Source organism: Zingiber officinale, chromosome 4B, assembly GCF_018446385.1.
Source record: "Zingiber officinale cultivar Zhangliang chromosome 4B, Zo_v1.1, whole genome shotgun sequence".
NCBI classification, from domain to species: domain Eukaryota; kingdom Viridiplantae; phylum Streptophyta; class Magnoliopsida; order Zingiberales; family Zingiberaceae; genus Zingiber; species Zingiber officinale.
Genome location: NC_055993.1, coordinates 73,233,758 through 73,252,787, shown reverse-complemented (window position 1 = coordinate 73,252,787; position 19,030 = coordinate 73,233,758). Strand labels below are relative to the sequence as shown.

General features: G+C 36.8%; 1 protein-coding gene across 1 annotated transcript in view; it reads left to right on the top strand.

Moving 5' to 3' along the window:
* The window catches only part of LOC121978311 (BEACH domain-containing protein C2-like), a 55,621-nt gene extending 36,890 nt beyond the window's left edge, over positions 1–18,731 (top strand). Inside the window, exons 4-9 of the mRNA XM_042530672.1 lie at positions 1,716–1,849; positions 1,930–2,043; positions 16,304–16,676; positions 17,095–17,858; positions 17,929–18,051; positions 18,321–18,731. Coding sequence (XP_042386606.1) covers positions 1,716–1,849; positions 1,930–2,043; positions 16,304–16,676; positions 17,095–17,858; positions 17,929–18,051; positions 18,321–18,389 — 1,577 coding nt within the window. The 3' untranslated portion in view covers positions 18,390–18,731. The remainder of the gene's footprint in view (positions 1–1,715; positions 1,850–1,929; positions 2,044–16,303; positions 16,677–17,094; positions 17,859–17,928; positions 18,052–18,320) is intronic.
* The last annotated feature ends 299 nt before the right edge of the window (positions 18,732–19,030 follow it).

Sequence of the window (19,030 nt, the reverse complement as noted above, 5' to 3'; positions counted from 1 at the left end):
GGCAGCAGCAGGCGACAGTGGGCTGCAACGGCAGGCGACAAGTGACGGGCAGCTGGTGGCGGACGGTCGACAGCAAGTGCGCAGCGACAGAGGTGCGGAGGAAGATGATGGATGATTTTTAAATTTTTTTTGTTTAATTAAAACTTTATTAATTATATTAATCAACTCCTAGCTATAGTTGAGTAAATTAATTGACATAATCTAAAGCTAAATAAAATTATCTAAAAAATTCTAAAATAATAAAAAAAAATATCCAATTTTATTTATTTATATATATATATATATATGACTATTAATAATAATATTATCATTATTAAACCAAGCATAATACGGTAAAATATCACACTAGGTTATGTACTAAAACTTCCAAACAAATAAGGTTTTATTACATTACCTAAATTGAACCAAACATTCTCTAATTATGTTTCATTCCCCATAACTGGTTGAATACATGGTAATCATATAATGAAGGTTATATGTGATAACTCGAACCAAACGCACCCTAAAAGATGTCTCTAATAAGATGTCATTCATCAACACAAAGATGTAACATTAAAAATATGTAGAAACTAAAATGTCATCCTACTCCACTAGCAATATTGTCTGGGAGCAACACGAAATGTATGCCCATTGACTTATTTTAACACATTTACCATTCACCTCATTTACCTCGGGCTGACCTAAAGGAAAGTAAAAGGCATTATTCAAAAAGCTATTAAGAAATATTTTAATAGGAAATCAAAGGTCAAAGCATAAATATAACAATAAAAAATGTGCAAGAGTAATATAATGCACCAAATACCATGATATCTCAAGTAGCAGAGAGTAAGGGAAAGGGTCGTAAAATTGCACCGTGTAGCATGAATCACTCATAAATTCTTGTCACTTTTCCTCCTCTCCCCTTCTTCTATCTTCCCATTTTAGGAAACTTAGCCTTAATCAACAAGATATGTTGGGCCTAATCAAAGTGAATTAACATGGGTCCTTTCAGGACTGGTTAAGCTGCATCATGACTACAGTTTCCTTGGCCAGGCACCTCTGGAACCCAAAATTGTATCTATCTTTTGGTTCACGCACAGCTATTAAATTAGAAGACTGTGTATGACACCATCTTCATCACTAAAATCCATCATAGACAAGTTGGTTGGATTATTGTTTATCAAATTCTTGTTTAAATTTGTAGTGCATGACAACTTTCTTTGTTTTAAATTATGCTTTTGCTCAATACATTTGTTTTTGCAACTTGGCTGTTCTGCTTCATCAAGATATTTGTAGGCAGATTGGCATGGTGTTGCTTCAGGCATGAGGCTTTGCCACCGTGATTGATATTAGTAATTTTCTCCAACTGTCATGCATGCTTCTAAGCATGGTCTTAGATTGTTGTTGTACCAGCATTTTTTGAGGACATTGAGCAAATTATGTATGTTTTATTCATGAAATATTGAAAATAGGTATAAGAGATGTAAATTAAATAAACAAACTTAGTTGAAAGATAATCTCCACTGAAAAGGTCACTTATGAGAAAGATTAAGAGAGAAGAACATTGAGATTTTAATCAGGGATCCAACTAGTTCCAACAACGGACTGTGACACAATTAATTGAAGAAATCCTCCGTAAGAAAGCCCCAAGAAGAAAAAGTAAGAGAGCTTAATAGAGTCCAAGCTCTAGATATTAATTTGGGTTATAACAAGAGTACGAGAGCACTTGTGGTAAGTAAGTGCATATTGTATACTGATCAAGCATTATTTCAGATACAAGCAGCGTGGTAAAGAAGCTATAGAAGCAAATAATGTTTTCTTCTATATTACTTATGAAGGGACCGTTAATGTTGACAAAATTGAAGATCCAGTAAGTATTCATGCGATTAAATTTTCTTTAATGACGAAATGTGACAATTGATTAATGTGTGCTTTGTAAACTACATATAGGTACAAAGACGTGCTACACAAGACCAGATTGCATATTTTGGACAAACTCCTTCCCAGCTACTGACCATTCCACACCTAAGGAAAAGACCACTGGCTGATGTTTTACACCTGCAGGTATGTTTTTCTTTGTATTCTAGTAAACATAGTCCTATTTGTCTTTTCAACCCCTCCTCCCCTGGTTACCACCACCACACACACACTCTTCACCCTCCCTCTCTTTCTCTCTATCTGTACATATGTTTTGTACATTACAGCTTACAAGTCAAAGTCCTATGTTTAATATGATTTTAAGCTGTCTAAGGTTGGGTTTAACATTGAATTTGCATTTCAAAAGCTGTTGTGGAGAATGCACTTTGTGGTAAGTGCATCATGTGAAAGTAGCTTAATGTTTTATAACCTAAATCTCAAAATTGGTTTACAAAGCATTTTTACAAGCTTAGTTTTGAGATTAGAGTGAATTATTCCTTGTAGAAACTATATATATATATATATATATATATATATATATATATATATATATGAGTTTTATATGTTGCACAGCATACCGTCTGCGACTGAGGGCACGCCCGTACATCCGTCTGCGACTGAGGGCACACCCCCACGTGGGTGTGGGCCCACCAACCCCAATCGCGAACGGTACTGTGCAGCATATATATATATATATATTTATTGGTGAATAAAGAATATTCCAAATAAATCCTTACTCATCAAGTATTTACACATGAATCCATAAGCCTATAACACACTCCCTCAAGCTAGTTTGAATATATTGTATAATTGAGCTTACAAATATAACTCCTAATAATTTAGTGAGCAAATTTGCTAATTGATTATTGGAAGTAATAAAATAAATAGTGATTTCGTTGTATTATATTATTTCTCAGATGAAGTGACAATTAATCTTTGTATTTATTTTCTCTCATTAAACATAGGATTCAAAATTAAATGGTAAGGGTGCATCCTAGCTCAATCACTTGATGCTTAATCCAAATGAACTCACATGTAGCTTAGGTTATGGTTTTACATTACCTCTACATTTGACCTTGCAATTACGACTAATTTCTTGCTCTTCCAGTAAATAAGGTTAGGTTTCAAGTGAACACAGTAGTTTGAGTGTGGATTGTCTATTTGTCAAAGAACCTACCAATCTACATCATAGGACCATATAATCTACAATATGAAAATGACCTTGATCACAAAATACAATACCTTTCCCTAGAGCACTTTTTAGCTAATATATAATTTTTCGCTATTACCAATGATCATGACATAGATTCTCCAAAATCTAACTAATCATACTAACAGCAAATAAGATAGTTTTGCAAGATAGTTTAGTTTCCTACCCACCTCATATATTTCTTAAGGTCATCTAGTTGCTCTCCTTTTTCTAGTACTCATCTAAGACTAGGATCCATAAGAGTTGCTACAGGTTTAGCCCCTTGCATGTGAGCCTCATCAAGCATATTAGGTACATACTTGATACCTTCCTTGAGCAAACAATCTTTATAGTAAGGAATTACTTAGGGTAAACAAGTTAGTTGGTGGTGAAGATGATCTTTCAATTTTATGATCCCAAATATAATCATCTCTAATGATAATAGTTCCATCCATTAGGGTTTGAAAGGATAATGGAGTAGGAAAAGGGCTTTCCTAATAAAGTCAGTTAGAAAAAGGTGGTGTCGAGGAAAAGAAGTGAGAAAACTCAAGAAATGTCAAGTCGGGAGATATAAATGTACAATGTGTTAGGAGAAAAACAAACAACAATAACCTTTTTGAAGATGATAATGATTGAGGAAAATGCACTTGATGGATTGTGGAGATAATCTATCATGGTTAGGGGACATGAAGTGAACGAAGCAAGTGCATTCAAAGGTTCGTGGAAGAGTATATCATCTTATTGAAAGATGATAATGAAGGAAAGATAACATACAATGAGAATGGCATCACCACGGAAGGAAAGAGGGGCATGCATGTATAGGAGCAAAGTCTAAACAATCTCATCAAGATTTTGATTTGTTTGTTCTTCTACATTTTGTTGAGGTGCGTATGGACATGAGAGTTGATGAAGAACACCATGATTCAATGACTAGTAGAAATGACTTAAAAGAGGTAGACTAGTATTCCCTAGCATTGTCACTGTGTAGACACTTGACAGAGATGCCAAATTGGTTTCTAATTTTAGCTTAAAAGGAGAAAAAAGTTAGACAAAAGTTTAATATGATCTTTATTAGTAAAAACCAAGTCATTCGGGAATTGTTGGCGCAGCGGGCCGGTAAGAGGGGAGGGGTGAATTGCCTTAAAAATAAAAAATAAAAATACCCTCCTTGTTCTTTCAACTCTAAAAATGCAGCAATAAATAAAAAAACTAAAAGATCAGAATTTAAAGAAGAGACACGAAATTAACTTGGTTACAACCTAGGTGGTTGTTAATCCAAGGCAACTCCACTAGAAATGTCTCTTTCACTGTAGGCGGAGAAGCCTTTTACACACTAAGAAGGCTAAAACGTTGCTAGGAATTGATTATTAGAGTTGATTTATTATTTCCTAGCTCCAGGGGACATTATATAGCTCCTGGAAATTCTATCTCGAGTGTTGAGGGTGCCTTCAAAGGGGTTGAAGGTGCCTCCAAGGGGATAAGCGGATAAAACTTTATCCGCTTGCCAACGACAATCTGACCAGGTCGAGGGCGCCCTCAAGGGCATTCAGGGTGCCTTCAATGTTGTTGAGGGCGCCCTCAATACTGTTCAGGGCGTCCTCAATCTGATGAGGGCGGAGGCGCTTCCAATGATTGTCGAGGGTGCCTCTAGCTGCTTTTTCAGCATTTCTTCATCTTCATTTTAGCTTCTGAAGTTCCGATTGCTTGGGTGATTGCTGCCAACCGAAATAGGGCTCACCCGAACCCAATTTCCGACCTTCTCCTCAAGCAGGCTTTCGCCTCGGTTTCTCGTCCCTCGAACGTCGTGCACGTTCTTCTCGTCCACCGGTGTATTCTTCCGCAGATCTTTCGTCCTTCGGACGCACCGAGCTTGTCGGCTCCCTTCCTGTATCGTCCTTCTCGTTAGCTGCGTCTTCCACTCGACTTTCTACGCTTCTAAGCTTCTGCACACTTAGACACAGGGATCAATAACAAACATGACCTAACCTAACTTGGTTGATCATATCAAAACAACCACGGGGTAATACAATCTTCTCCTTTTTGATGTGTATCAACCCAAGTTCAAGTTAGGTAAAAACAGACAAGTAGTAATTTAAAGAAATTACTAAACTAGCATTTTAAGCATAAAGATTGCAATAATAGAATTTGTAACACTAAGTAAAAATAAAATTTTTTTAAAAAATATTAACTCTCCCTAAATTTATACCTATTTCTCCCCCTTTGATCACAACAAAAAAACGGGGTAAATTATATATATATATATATATATATATAGCATAAAAAAAAAATAGGTACAACTGGTCAAGTAAAAAAATTTTAAAGTTAATTGAACATTTTCAAAACAATTTAATAATTGACAAGAATTTAAAAGCATTAATTTTTATGCTTGTCAGTTTGTCAATTAAATGTTCAATTTGATAATCGGCTTTCAGACTGTGGCTAGACACTAGGCCTTCTTGGTTATTGGATCATCAACCACTTCTAGACAAAGTCTTTTAAGGAATATAAACATTTAATTCCTCTGAAAGCCTAAGCATAAGAGAATTTTTAATCTAAATAAGACTTGGAACCCAATATAGGTTCCTTCTTACTGGGTTAATCAAAAATTTAGGAGGAATATATCCTTTGGGAATTTTTCTAAGTTGTCACTGATGTTTTCTAATATACCAGTTTAATTTTCCATAAATTTTAAGTTTTGATTTTTGAAAGTTGTTAGGTTTTAAGCATGCATGACTTTGAATTTGCATTTTCAAATTATCATTTTCTGTTTGTAAATTATCTAACAGTATTTTTAAATCAGCAATTTCTTTTTCTGATTTTACTAACTCTTTTGTAAGAATTTTGATAAGATGAAAAGATTGTTTCGGATTTAGAGTGCGTACCTCACTTACCTCTATTTCTGATGCTCCCCCTTCATCGCAGTTTTCTTCTGATGATTCTCTCCCTTCATCTATGCTCATCTCTGAGCTGGTTTCTTTTTCAATTTGATGGTTGGCCATCAGTGCTAATCCCAAGAAGGCTTCGACTTTAGATTCAGAGAATGACGAATCTGACCACGTGACCTAAAGGGTATTGTACTTGGAGGATGTTGGCTTGTACTTTCCTTTCGCCTTTTCGTTGTTCTTTTTCTTTATTTTTAGGCAGTCATCCTTGATGTACCCTTCTTCATTGCAATTGTACCAACGGACCGTCCTTCTGTTGCGTTGATGCTTTTTCGACTGCGATATAAATTTATTAGTCTTAATAAACTTATTGAACTTTCTTACCAATAGTGTCGCTTCAGTTTCATCGATCGACTCTTCGGAGTCGGGATCGTTCATCTTGGCTTGTAGGATAACATTGAGATTTGACTTCTCTATTTGTTTAGGTTCTGCAATTCAAGACTTGTGAAGTTCGAAAGTAGAAAATAAGTTGTCTAGCGTACTTACCTCAAAGTCCTTAGAGATGTAGTATGTATTTACTAAGGACGCCCATTCTGATCTTCTCGGGAAGGCGTTGAGCGCATACCGGATCGAATCTTGATTTGTTACCGATTCTCCAAGGTTATTCAGTTGAGTTATTAGTTCTTTGATTCTCGCTTGGAGTTGCGCTACCTTCAATCCATTGTTCATCCGGAGATTTATAAGCTGAGTCCGGAGGATGTTCCGTCTTGCTAACTTCGCTTCTGAGGTGCCTTCGTGGAGCTCCAGGAATTTTTCCCAGAGGTCTTTGGCGGAGTCGTAGCTTCCGATCCGACTTACCTCTTGGGGTAGCAGAATGCTGAGCAGATGGAACTCTGCCTTTCCGTTGGCCACGAAGTCGGCTTGCTCCTTCTTAGTCCATTAGTATTCTTCTTTATCTTTGGAACTACAAAACCGTATTTCATTGTTAATAAAATGTCGAAATCTGTTCAAAAAAATACCTCCATTCGGTGTTTCCATGTAGCGAAATCTCCGTCGAATTTCGGGGAGTGAATACTTGCACCGACCATTGTCTTGATCTTTGCTGCTTCAGATGGCGGTTAGTTCTTCTTAGCTTGTTGTGCTCTGATACCAATTGTTGGCGCAGCGGGCTAGCAAGAGGGGAGGGGTGAATTGCTTGAAAAATAAAAAATACCATCCTCATTTTTTCAACTCTAAAAATGCAACAATAAATAAAAAAACTAAAAGAGCATAATTTAAAGAAGAGACACGAAATTAACTTGGTTACAACCTACGTGGTTATTAATCCAAGGCAGTTGCAAAGCTCCACTAGAAATGTCTTCTTCTCTGTAGGCGGAGAAGCCTTTTACATACTAAGAAAACTCAAACGTTGCTAGGAATTGATTACTAGAGTTGATTTGTTATTTCCTAGCTCCAGGGGTCATTATATAGCTCCTGGAAATTCTATCTCGAGTGTTGAAGGCGCCTCTAAGGGGATAAGCGGATAAAACTTTATTCGCTTGCCAACGGCAATCTGACCAGGTCGAGGGCGCCTTCAATGTTGTCGAGGGCGCCTTCAATGTTGTTAAGGGCGCCCTCAATGCTGTTGAGGGTGCCCTCAATCTGATGAGGGCGGAGGCGCCTCCAATGACTGACGAGGGTGCCTCCAGCTGCTTTTCCAGCATTTCTTCATCTTCACTTTAGCTTCCGAAGTTCCGATTGCTTGGGTGATTGCGGCCAACCGAAATAGGGCTCACCCGAACCCAATTTCCGGTCTTCTCCTCGAGCAGGCTTCCGCCTCGGCTTCTCGTCCCTCGAACGTCGCGCACGTTCTTCTCGTCCACCGGTGTACTCTTCCGCAGCCCTTTCGTCCTTTGGACGCAGCGAGTCCGTCAGCTTCTTTCCCGTGTCGTCCTTCTCGCTAGCTGCGTCTTCCGCTTGGCTTCCTGCGCTCATAAGCTCCTGCACACTTAGACACACGGATCAATAACAAACAGGACCCAACTTAACTTGGTTGATCCATCAAAATAACTATGGGGTACAACAGGAATCAACATTGATAAGGGTGATAAAATGACTGAATCAAAAGATAGTTAACTTTGATCCTTATTATTATAAAGAATTAAAGAAAAAGGTGCAGAAACACACTTATGTACACTATTAAGGAAAAGAGACTTAACTATCAAACACCTATCATATTCATGAGGTTGTGATTGGAAGATTGGATATCATTTTCCTCTAATTTTAGAGACAAAGATAACCAAGACAACTATAAATCTAGAGGAGTGAAAGTGTAGCTAAGAGAGCGAAAGAAAATAGAGGCGCATTCAGTTGGATAGCCCACGAGACTCTAGCCTAATACCAATGACTATGCTCATCCTAAAATTCTAAATAGAAACAAAAGCGGCAGCAAAGGTGATAGATAACAACTCTAATGGAAACTTAGGGGAATACTGAAGTATATAGGAAGCGGCATCAAAGGTGATTGATAACAGTTCTAATGGAAACTCAGGGAATACTAAAGATTGATTGTACACTGGTTAATGGGAAACATCTCCAATGGAAACTTAGGGGAATACTGAAGTACATAGGAAGTGGCATCAAAGGTGATAGATAACAATTCTAATGGAAACTCAGGGAATACTAAAGATAGATTGTACACTGGTTAATGGGAAACGTCTCTAATATCTTTAATAATTAGTGATGCCCATTGGTTATCATGGCATGGTAGGACATGTGGGTAATGTGAGAGCAAAAAACGAAGATACGTTACTAGAGATATGTTACTTTGGTAACATCCCATGAAGGTGTCTCTACTTCTTGTTTTCTAATAGAGACACCTTCATGGGCAAATTAGGTAATTGACTAGAATGAAGCACTAATAATTGTTTGAAGTCATAGAAGCCTTAAGTACTTCTTCACTGGAACGCTAAAAATTTAATAGATTGAGCTGACAAAGAAGGTGGATGACCAGAAGGGGTTATGCCATGGCTAAATGATCCACAAAGTGATTACTACAATTCGAAGAAGAGTGGAAGAGCCAATGAGATAGGTAGAGTGAAACTACTAGAAGTAGTGGAATCAAAGGCATCAACAGAACTACTATTATCAGTAAAACATTTTTGTGACTTTTGCGATAGACACTGTCTTGAGATGACTTCACGTTAGATGTTAAGAATGATGAAGGTAATAGAGATGACAAGTATGATTGTCGAAGAGAGACTGGACGACCACCTTGTGACTCCTTTCAACAAATGAAATTGACTTGAAGGGGATGGCATGCGACAACAACACTAGTAGAAGGGTAGTGGACGACTTGGTGAGCATAGGACGAAGGGTCATGCAGATTAGTATGGAATCTGAACTTAAAGAATATTGGAGAAGATGATGCTCGTGGTTTTGAAATACGTGGTGGCTTTTATACGTTGTTGATAGATCGGGGAGAAATATTTCATATATAAATCCTAGATACAACCTCTCCTCCCTTGCCTTGCATAGTTCTTCCTTTTCTACCTTTTTATAGGTAGTATTGGCGAATAAAAAATATTGCAAATACCCCTTGTGCATGCATATTTAAACTCTATTCTATTAGCCTATAACACTTAGTAAGCACTTTTTTCATTAGGTAAAAGAGTGTTGATATTTAAAATAAAACTGCAGAATTAAGAGATATATTTTTATTCAACTTAGTCAAAAACGTATTATACAACTACTTATAGATGATACCACATCTTGAAAATATGGAAAGACAACTTATCAAATCTCTTAAATACAACAACTAAAACAGGAATATATATATCAAGAAAATCAGGTAATGGCTGTCCATATCCTCAAGAATCTTCTAGGAGATTAATTAGCTGATTAGCAGCTATAACTATATTCGGAAGCAAGAATATTCTACAATCATTTATTCACATTTCAATTTTTTTCTTTGGTATGAAATTATGAAATATTTTGTGTTATTAATATTTGAAGATATGAATATTTTTGTGATTTGAAGTATTATTTTTTTTCAGGTTTATTCATTACAATATAATAGTAGTTGCTTATATTGAATGTTTTTAGCATTATTTGTTAAAAATGTTTAATTAATAATTTAAGATTTAAGATTTAAACAATTTTGATTATTCAATATTATTTTATCAATTTTTATTTTAATATATTTTAGTCATTAGATCAACCATAATGATATTATTTAATCATCTAATTATAATTTCAATGATTTATTCTCATGTTAATAAACATTAAATGATAAACATGTTAATTTATTAAATAATATTTTAAAATAGTTTTTATTTTCTATTATCATTTGCTACCCTATTAACATATAACAATAAGTTGAATTTAGTCCCCAGGGTGCTATGGTGCACTTGCAAAGACACCCCAATTCCCAAACACCTATGGTTTGATTTCTAGATACGATGATTTTCCTTTGGTGGGATGAAAAATCTGGGGCGTTGGTTGTTGCTGAGGAACCGGTTACACTTTCGGATTTACCCCGGCCGATGGGAAATTTCCGTGGGGCTAGCCAGTCACCTCCAGAATTAGTCAGTTCGAATAATTGGATATTTGGATTAACAAAAAAAAATAATAGGTTGAATTTACTTTATTTTGAACGGATAAAATATTTTTAAAAAATATTTTTTGAATAGTATTATCCTAAATTAAATTGTAAAATTGTATTTATATTATCTTAATATTCTACATTAATTGTCATAGTGCTTAATATTAATATTTATTAATTGATATCTTTTATTAACTTTGAAGTGTATATAAATAGATGTGGGAGAGGAGCTTTTAAAGGACTTTTCCATCTCCATTAGAAAAAACTTTGTGAATGCATTGCTTCGAGTAAAAGCAAATTGAACATGACTTTAATAATAAAGGGTAACTAGTGCACGAAGCTTCCGCCAATGTTAGTCCTGAGGAAGGGTCTATTGTACTTAGCATTACCCTACATTGCAAGAGCTTGTTTCCGCTCAACATGACTTTACCAATTATAATTAACTTGTAATGTTTTGACATTTATAAACACTTTTAGGACAACACCCCAAAACCCTACTTAAGTATTTTATTATATTTAGTGGGGAATATTCATCATTTAAGTGTGCATAGATTGTCAATATTGCGGGGAAATGCATTATTATTTCTTTCTTGTTTTCAGTTTTCCCACATATGTCCCTAAAACGTTTTCGTTCTCATTTATATCCCTCTTTTATTTTTGTTTCAGACAATATCCCTACCGTTATTGCTCAATGAATATCAGATGAAGTGACATGTGATGTGCACGTGACTCTAAAAAACCCTAAATTAGAGCCCAATTCATTTGGCGCAAAGAAACCCTAACTCTAAAAAACCCTCATCCAACTTTTGACCGCCACATCTTTGATGGTTCACGAAAAGGCCGCCACCACGATCTGCTCCGTCGTCGAATTGGGGAATTGGGGCACTCTCCTCGTCTCTGAAGGGACGATTCCACCACCGATCTAACTCCTAGAATCGGCCAGCTTTGTCGCTCAAGAAAAGGTCGTGCTTTCTATTCAAAAGCTCTCAACTGCCGTAGTCACCTCCCGCTCGATCGTCGGCCATGGTGGAATCCCCCCTCTCATCGATCTCTGTTAAGTCGACAACTCCATCTCCCAATCCACCACTATTGCAATGCTTAAGAACCTCTTCACCATGCCTGAAGTGAGGCAAACCTTAGTGGACGAGGGAATCGTCCGTGTCATGATCAACGTGCTCGATTACGGCGTCGTTCTGGGCTTGAAGGAACAAGCCACCGAATGCCTACTCCAATTGACTTCTGGAACCGAGAAATTTCGGTAGCTGATCGTGTCGGAAGGAGGAATCCGGAGCCTCCTCGCATACCTTGACCGCCCCCCGCCGTTAGAGCCGGCGATCACAGAAGTGAAGAACCTTGTCGGATCCGTCTCCATGGAGAGCCTCATTTCTCTCGGTCTCTTCCTTTGACTGACAAACGTGCTAAAAATTGGATCTTTGATGGCTCAACAAACCACCGCCACCGCCGTGTGCAAGTCTCTTGTTCCCTGAAGATCAAAAAACTCGTCAGAGAATCCGGTTGCTTGCCATCTCTGATAAACATGCTTGAAGCAAAGAGCAAATTCTTCCCGGGAAATCGTAGCACAAGCGATCACAAGCTTCCGTGAAATGGCAACAAGATCAAGGAGGATAAATGCATTCCCAATCTAGTCCAATTGCTCGATCTGAGCCCCTAAAACATGGCGAAGAAGCATGCCGTCGCATGCCTCATGGTGCTTTCTTCGAGCAAGAAGTGCAGCAAAGTGATGATCTCCTATGGAGCCATTGGCTACGTCAAGAAGCTACGTTGTAGCCTCAAAGAAGCTGCTCAAGAGATTAGAAAGCGGAGGTTGAAGAGATTCCTGTCACATGCACATCACATGTCACTTCCATCTAATATTTACGGAGCAATTAATGGTAGGGATATTATCTAGAATAACAATAAAAGAGGAGGGATATAGATGGGAATAAAAACGTTTTAGAGACATAATAATGTATTTCCCCTCGATATTGCCCACATAACTAGGGTTTGTGAATTTTTGGATTTTTTGTTATGAGAAGACTAAGAATGTTTAAGCATGAGTTAATATTAATTTACTTATGCAAATCTGGAAACTACTTTGCTTCATTAACCCACATCTCTCCATGTCATCTAAGCATAAAAAAAATCTCCTCATTAACCCGCATCACTCTATATCCGACTATTACAACTCCCACTTTATATTTATCTTTCCCCACCCACCCACCCACCCACCCCCTTAAGTTTGATGTCCTTATTACATTCAAAGTTTAACTCATACCTCAAAATGCTCCATAATTAGTGGCGTGTGAAACTCAATGATGATTCCGCCATTGTACAGGCATCCTTTCCAAATATGTAACCATACCTAAGATTTTTTGTTGTGATAATAATAATAACTTAATAATGACTTACATAAGGTACTAACTAGTTATTCCTTAGGAACAATTATTAGTCAATGCTAAACGTCAAATTAATAGTGGTACTCATCTATGACCAAGGTTTAAAATTTCGACAAGTGTCGAGGTTTCGGTCCTGACTAGAACGATACAGTTTCGGTACTGTGTTGTGTCATGCCGATATAGTTTTGGTCTTTTTTAAATATAAAATATATTAATTAAAAAATAAAATGTTAACCGATATAGTTTCGGTATTTTTAAAATATAAAATATATTAATTAAAAAATAAAATGTTAACCGATATAGTTTTAGTATTTTTTAAATATAATTAAAAATAAATATTTAACATAAATATTTAAAAAATAAATAAAATAAACAATATAAAAAATAATCTTTTAAAAAAGGAAAAGATATGAAAATAGATAATAAATAAATAAAAATTTTATGAGGATTTAATAAAACCTATTTAGATTATTTCCATCCGAACTAAGAGTTGATTAAAATAATTAACCTAAGTTTAATTTAAAAAAATTTGAAATCTGATACCACTCGCGAGCTCGTGCTACTTCGGCGCTGCCACGAGTTGCGCGACCCCTCAGTCATGGCTGTGGGGATCGCGTGACTCCTGCACGACCACGGTGGTTGTGCGACCCCTCTGCAGCGGTCGCAGGGTCGCACAACGCCTCCGTGGCTGCAACAAAAGGGTTATGCGACTCCTCTGTTGTTGTGTGGTCGAGCGACCCCTCCACTGCGGCCATGGGGTCGTGCAACATGTCACAGCTGTCGTGGGTATGGTGCCGGGGTCGTGTCGGGCGCTGAGTAGAACGTGATATTTCGCTCGTTTCAACCATCTCGGCATGACACTTTAAATCATGTCTATGACTATAAATCCCTTTCCAATAATTAGTGTGAGACTAAACTTGGTATACATGAAATTTTTGTCTAATGCAATATCCATTTTTCATATCATTGGAAGGGTGATTCTACTATTACAGGACAATTTTAGATTTTCTAGTCTCCTATTTCACCCAAACTAAGGGTGTTAATTTGGGTGGGTCGGGTTGAATTTTTTTTTTAACCCAACTCGAACTCGACCCGAACCCGAGTTCAACCCAAAACCCCTAAACCCGACCAACCTGAGCCCGACCTGGATAACTCGAAAATCCGATTCAAAATGATTTTTTTTTTACTATTTTCCCTATAATTCTTCACTTTTATCTCAATACTTCTTCATTATCATACAAACATAATATTAATACACATAAAAAATCTTAATTTAAAAATAAAATTTGATTTAACCTAAAAAAATCCTCTAAACCCTATATTTAGGTCAATTCGGGTCAACTCGAACCCGACCCGACCCAACCCAAAAATTTTGAACCCTCCAACCCGAACGCGAAAATGTCCAACCCGAACCCAATTTTTTTCGGGTCGACTTGGGTTGGGTTGTCGGGTCGAGTTCATTTTTGACACCCCTAACCCTGACTAACTATAGATGTAGTTTGTTACTTTAGGAGGCGTTTGGTTTAGGGGAATAAGAGTGGTGAATGGGAATAACAATCATTGATTGTCATTATTGATGTTTGGATTATAAGAATGGAAATACAGGAAATGAATTCTTATAATTGGGTAATGACTTATTCCCATGTCTCCCCCCTTCAATGAGTCATTACTCTATTTTCAACAATCAAAATATTCTCTTATTCCAAAAATACCCTCCACCCAAAACTAAAATTTTCCCCTTAATATCATATATCAAAATATATTTATTTAATTTTTCTTTCATGTCACTTTCTCTCTCCTTATTCTCTCTCATCATATTTTCTCTCTCCTCATTTTATCATCCACTTTCTCTCTCCTTAATCTCTCTCATCACATTTTCTTTCCTCTTTTTTTCCTCATTACATTTTCTCTCTCATTACACTTTCTCTCTCCTTAATATCTTCCATCACACTCTCTTCCCTCTTTTTTTTCTTATCACACTTTCTCTTTCATCATACTCCCTCTCTGATTATACTTTCTCTCTCCTCAATCTCTCACATCACACTCTCTTTTCTTTTTCTTCTCGTCACACTCTCTCTCATCATGTTTTTTATCTCATCACACTATCTCTCTCAATCTCTCCCATCACACTCTCCCTTTTTTTCTGAACACACTTTCTCTCTCCTCAATCTCTCCCATCATACTCTCTCTCCTCATTTTTTCTCATTACATTTTCTCTCTTCATCCTCTCTCATCATATTTTTTCTCTCATTTTCTATCATCATGCTCTCTCCCATCACACTTTCTTTCCTCATTTTCTCTCAACACACTTTCTCTCTCTTCATTCTTTCCCATCACACTTTTTTTCTCATCATACTTTCTCTCTCATCATTCTCTCTCATCATATTTTTCTCTCACATCTAATTTTTTTCTCTTATTTTCCTTTAAGGGTAAAAAAGGAAATTTTAATTTATTCCGATAGAAAATATTCAACTAACCAAACATTGCTTTTAAGAGTGATATCTATGCTCATACGCATTCCCATTCCACAATACTATGATTCCCATTCCGATTCCTATTCCTAGGAAAGAACCAAATGCCCCCTTAGAAGCAACAAAAGCTTGTTATGTGCTTTTGGATGTCTCAGTTGTTCTTAATAATCTCCAACCCATTTGGAATCGATTACTACTAAACTATCAATCAACTGTATCCGTGTGTCCAGCCATTTGGTGGTCAGCTATAAGCTGACTTCGTGATTTACCTTCCTTCACATAACCTACGGATGGGTTGTGAGAGACGCCTGGGGTGAGCATAACTACCTTTTGCTACAACTATATGCATGTGGCTCACCCCTTCAGGATCTTCAGTGTGTCAAAAGTCATAATTTTGAACCTCCTTGTGCTTGCATTATACATGGTAAATTATTCTGCTGCGAAACTCTATATTTTCCTCAGATTGAAAATTATCATGCATGGGCAAAGTACTCAGGTATCTTGTTAACTTGTTAGCCTATTTAATGCAGTATGTTAGAAGAACCTTCAGGAGAATATGAAGGTATAGGACCAAAATGAAGATGAAACATGATTTTCTCTTAAGCTGCATAAAATCTACTGCAGTAAAGATGCCATCTAGGCATTGTTTTGAATTGTACGAGTTGTCTCTCTTTCTTTGGCAGATTGTGTTGATGCTATAAACAACACCAGTTTACCTATGTATTTAACATAATGCATAAAGCTGAACAACACCAGTTCTTGTTAAATGAGGGATTAAGACTGTAGGCCCATCTATTTGTTTTCATGATGGAATTTCTTTTCTTTTTTAACATTGATTACCATTAATCTGCATACATCTAATCCTTCAGTTTCTATATCTTTTACAGACCATTTATCGGAATCCAGCTGGGATTAAGCCTTACACAGTTCCAAATCCAGATCGCTGCAACTTGCCAGCTGGTGCCATTTTTGCAACTCATGATTCTATTGTTGTTGTGGATATGAATGCTCCTTCAGCACATGTGGCACTCCACAAGTGGCAGCCAAATACCCCAGACGGCCAAGGAACACCTTTCCTGTTTCAACACAGTAAATTTGGTGCTAATTTAACCAGTGGTGGTTCACTCATGCGCATGTTCAAAGGACAAGGTGGATACAGTTCAGATGACTGGCAATATCCTCAGGCATTAGCTTTTCCTGTATCTGGAATCCGAAGTTCAGAAATTGTTGCGGTGACATGTGACAAAGAGATATTCACTGGTGGGTGGTCTTGTTTCATAAATTTTTGCTAGACAATTTTTGTTGCAAGATAGTTACATGGTGAGACATTAGATAGTTTTCAATTGTCAATGCTACCTGAATAAAGAGTTAGTTTGCACTACTAAATATAAATCGTAAATGGATCTACTTTGTTGGACTTTTTTACAAGACCTCCAGACCTTCAGTGCTTCTTTCTACTCCTAATCATAGATTTCTCAGTCATTATTGAAACTTACATTCCAGCAGAAACCCTTGAATCTGATTTTTGTTACTTTGGACTAAGTTACAAAGCTCCCATTTTGGAGTTCTCTCAGTGAATAAGTTACTATTGATTTTCAGTCTAGCATCTCCTTTAAGTGTTCTCTTGATTTGTTGGATGGTGTTTTTAGAATTTTAATTAATCACTCCTCTGATATAGGTGGGCATGCTGACAACTCCATCAAGTTGATCTCTTCTGATGGAGCAAAAACCATTGAAACCGCTACTGGACATTGTGCACCTGTGACTTGTCTTACTCTATCCAAAGACAGCAATTATCTTGTCACAGGATCTCGTGACACAACTGTTATTGTTTGGAGAATTCACCGTGTTTCCCCATCAAATGTGAAGAATGCCTCAGAATCTACCTCAGCACCAGTGAGTTCTACAAGTGGTAGTGATCCGCATAGTACCACTGATACCAATAGAAGAAAGCGGATCGAAGGCATCATGCATGTACTAAGGGGCCATCTCGGAGAAATAATCTCATGTTCTGTTTGTTCTGACCTAGGTGTTGTTGCTTCCTGCTCAAATGCTTCTGGTGTTATCCTACACTCATTGAGGAGAGGGCATTTGATAAAGAACTTATATATTCAGGCACATATTGTTTGCCTCTCATCTCTAGGAGTATTGCTAATTTGGAACAAATTCAACAAAAGGCTCTCCACCTTTACAGTCAATGGGATTCCAATTGCTACGGCTCTGGTATCACCCTTCTCTGGCAGTATTAGTTGCATTCACATTTCTGCAGATGGGGAGAATGCTTTAATTGGGACAGCATCAAGCACTGATCAGATAAATAAAGACATTATTCCGGAAAATAGTAGCATGGAGCCAGATAGGAGCGACGAAATTGCTACATCCAGAGAGAGTATAACAATTCCTGTGCCTTCGATTGCTTTCTTGAATTTACATACCCTGAAGGTAAATTTTGAACATTTTTCATGTTCTTAATCTATTGAATTTGCCATAATCTTAAAATTTCTCATTGCAGGTTTTCCATTCGTTAGTTATGGAAAGAAATCAAGACATTTCTTGCATAGGTCTAGACAAGGACAGTACTAATCTTTTAGTATCAACAGTGGATAAACAACTTATAATTTTCACAGACCCTGCTGTAAGCTTTACAATTCAACTACATTTAGTTTCATAGTTTTATTTTTAAGATTCTGTTTTCGTCACATATGGTTGATAATTTGGTAAGTTCTGGGAGAAAACAGTCAGAAATCTCCCTTTAGAATTAAACTACGCATATCCATTGGTTTGTGTTGAATTGCAATACAGTCGTAAAAACAGATAAAAGTGAAAATTAAAAATGTACTTTGGTGTTGCTTCTTTTGTATTAACTGGGATATGCATTCTCAAGACTTTTATCTATTCTTTCAGCTGAGTTTGAAGGTAGTGGATCATATGCTTCGTCTTGGCTGGGAAGGCGACGGTCTACTCAAATCATGAATACTTTTATTCATGTGTTTTTTGAGCTCTGGTTGCTTTCAATCAGACATCAACCAAGTGATAGGATACACATCGTGCAAATAGTAGGATAGCAGCATAGTTAAACGTGTGCATCACAGAGTATACAAGACTGCCTCATTTTCTCTATTCTGTATATGATCTTATAATTTGTAGTTGAAATCAATTTTCACTCGCCTCCTTTTCCGTCTTAGACTCATTCTGTGTTCTTTGTGCGGCCAATTTATAAAGGTAACGAATGCTGCTATCATGTTTTACTTTTAGTTGCTGTCTGTCAAGTCATTTTGTATATTTTTTTTTTAAAATAGTGAACCAATTCTGGCCTTTTCTATTCCACTTTCAAGTCGCGGCTCTTAAGTAGCATGCAGCGATGTCGATGATGTCTATTTTGATTCATATTTTATAGGCATACAAATGTGAGATTTTGTTTATGAAAATTTCTTGTGTACTTTGTGTTCAATTGTATCATGTTGCAGCTTTTTTAGTCTACTTGCTCATGAACAGGTTCAATTTTTTAATTCATTATGTTCCTTTCAATTTTAGTCTTTTGAGTTTTCTCTTCTCTTCTCGGGTCCTCCTTAACCTTTATAAGGTTTAAAGGTGTTGATGATTCATCAAATCTC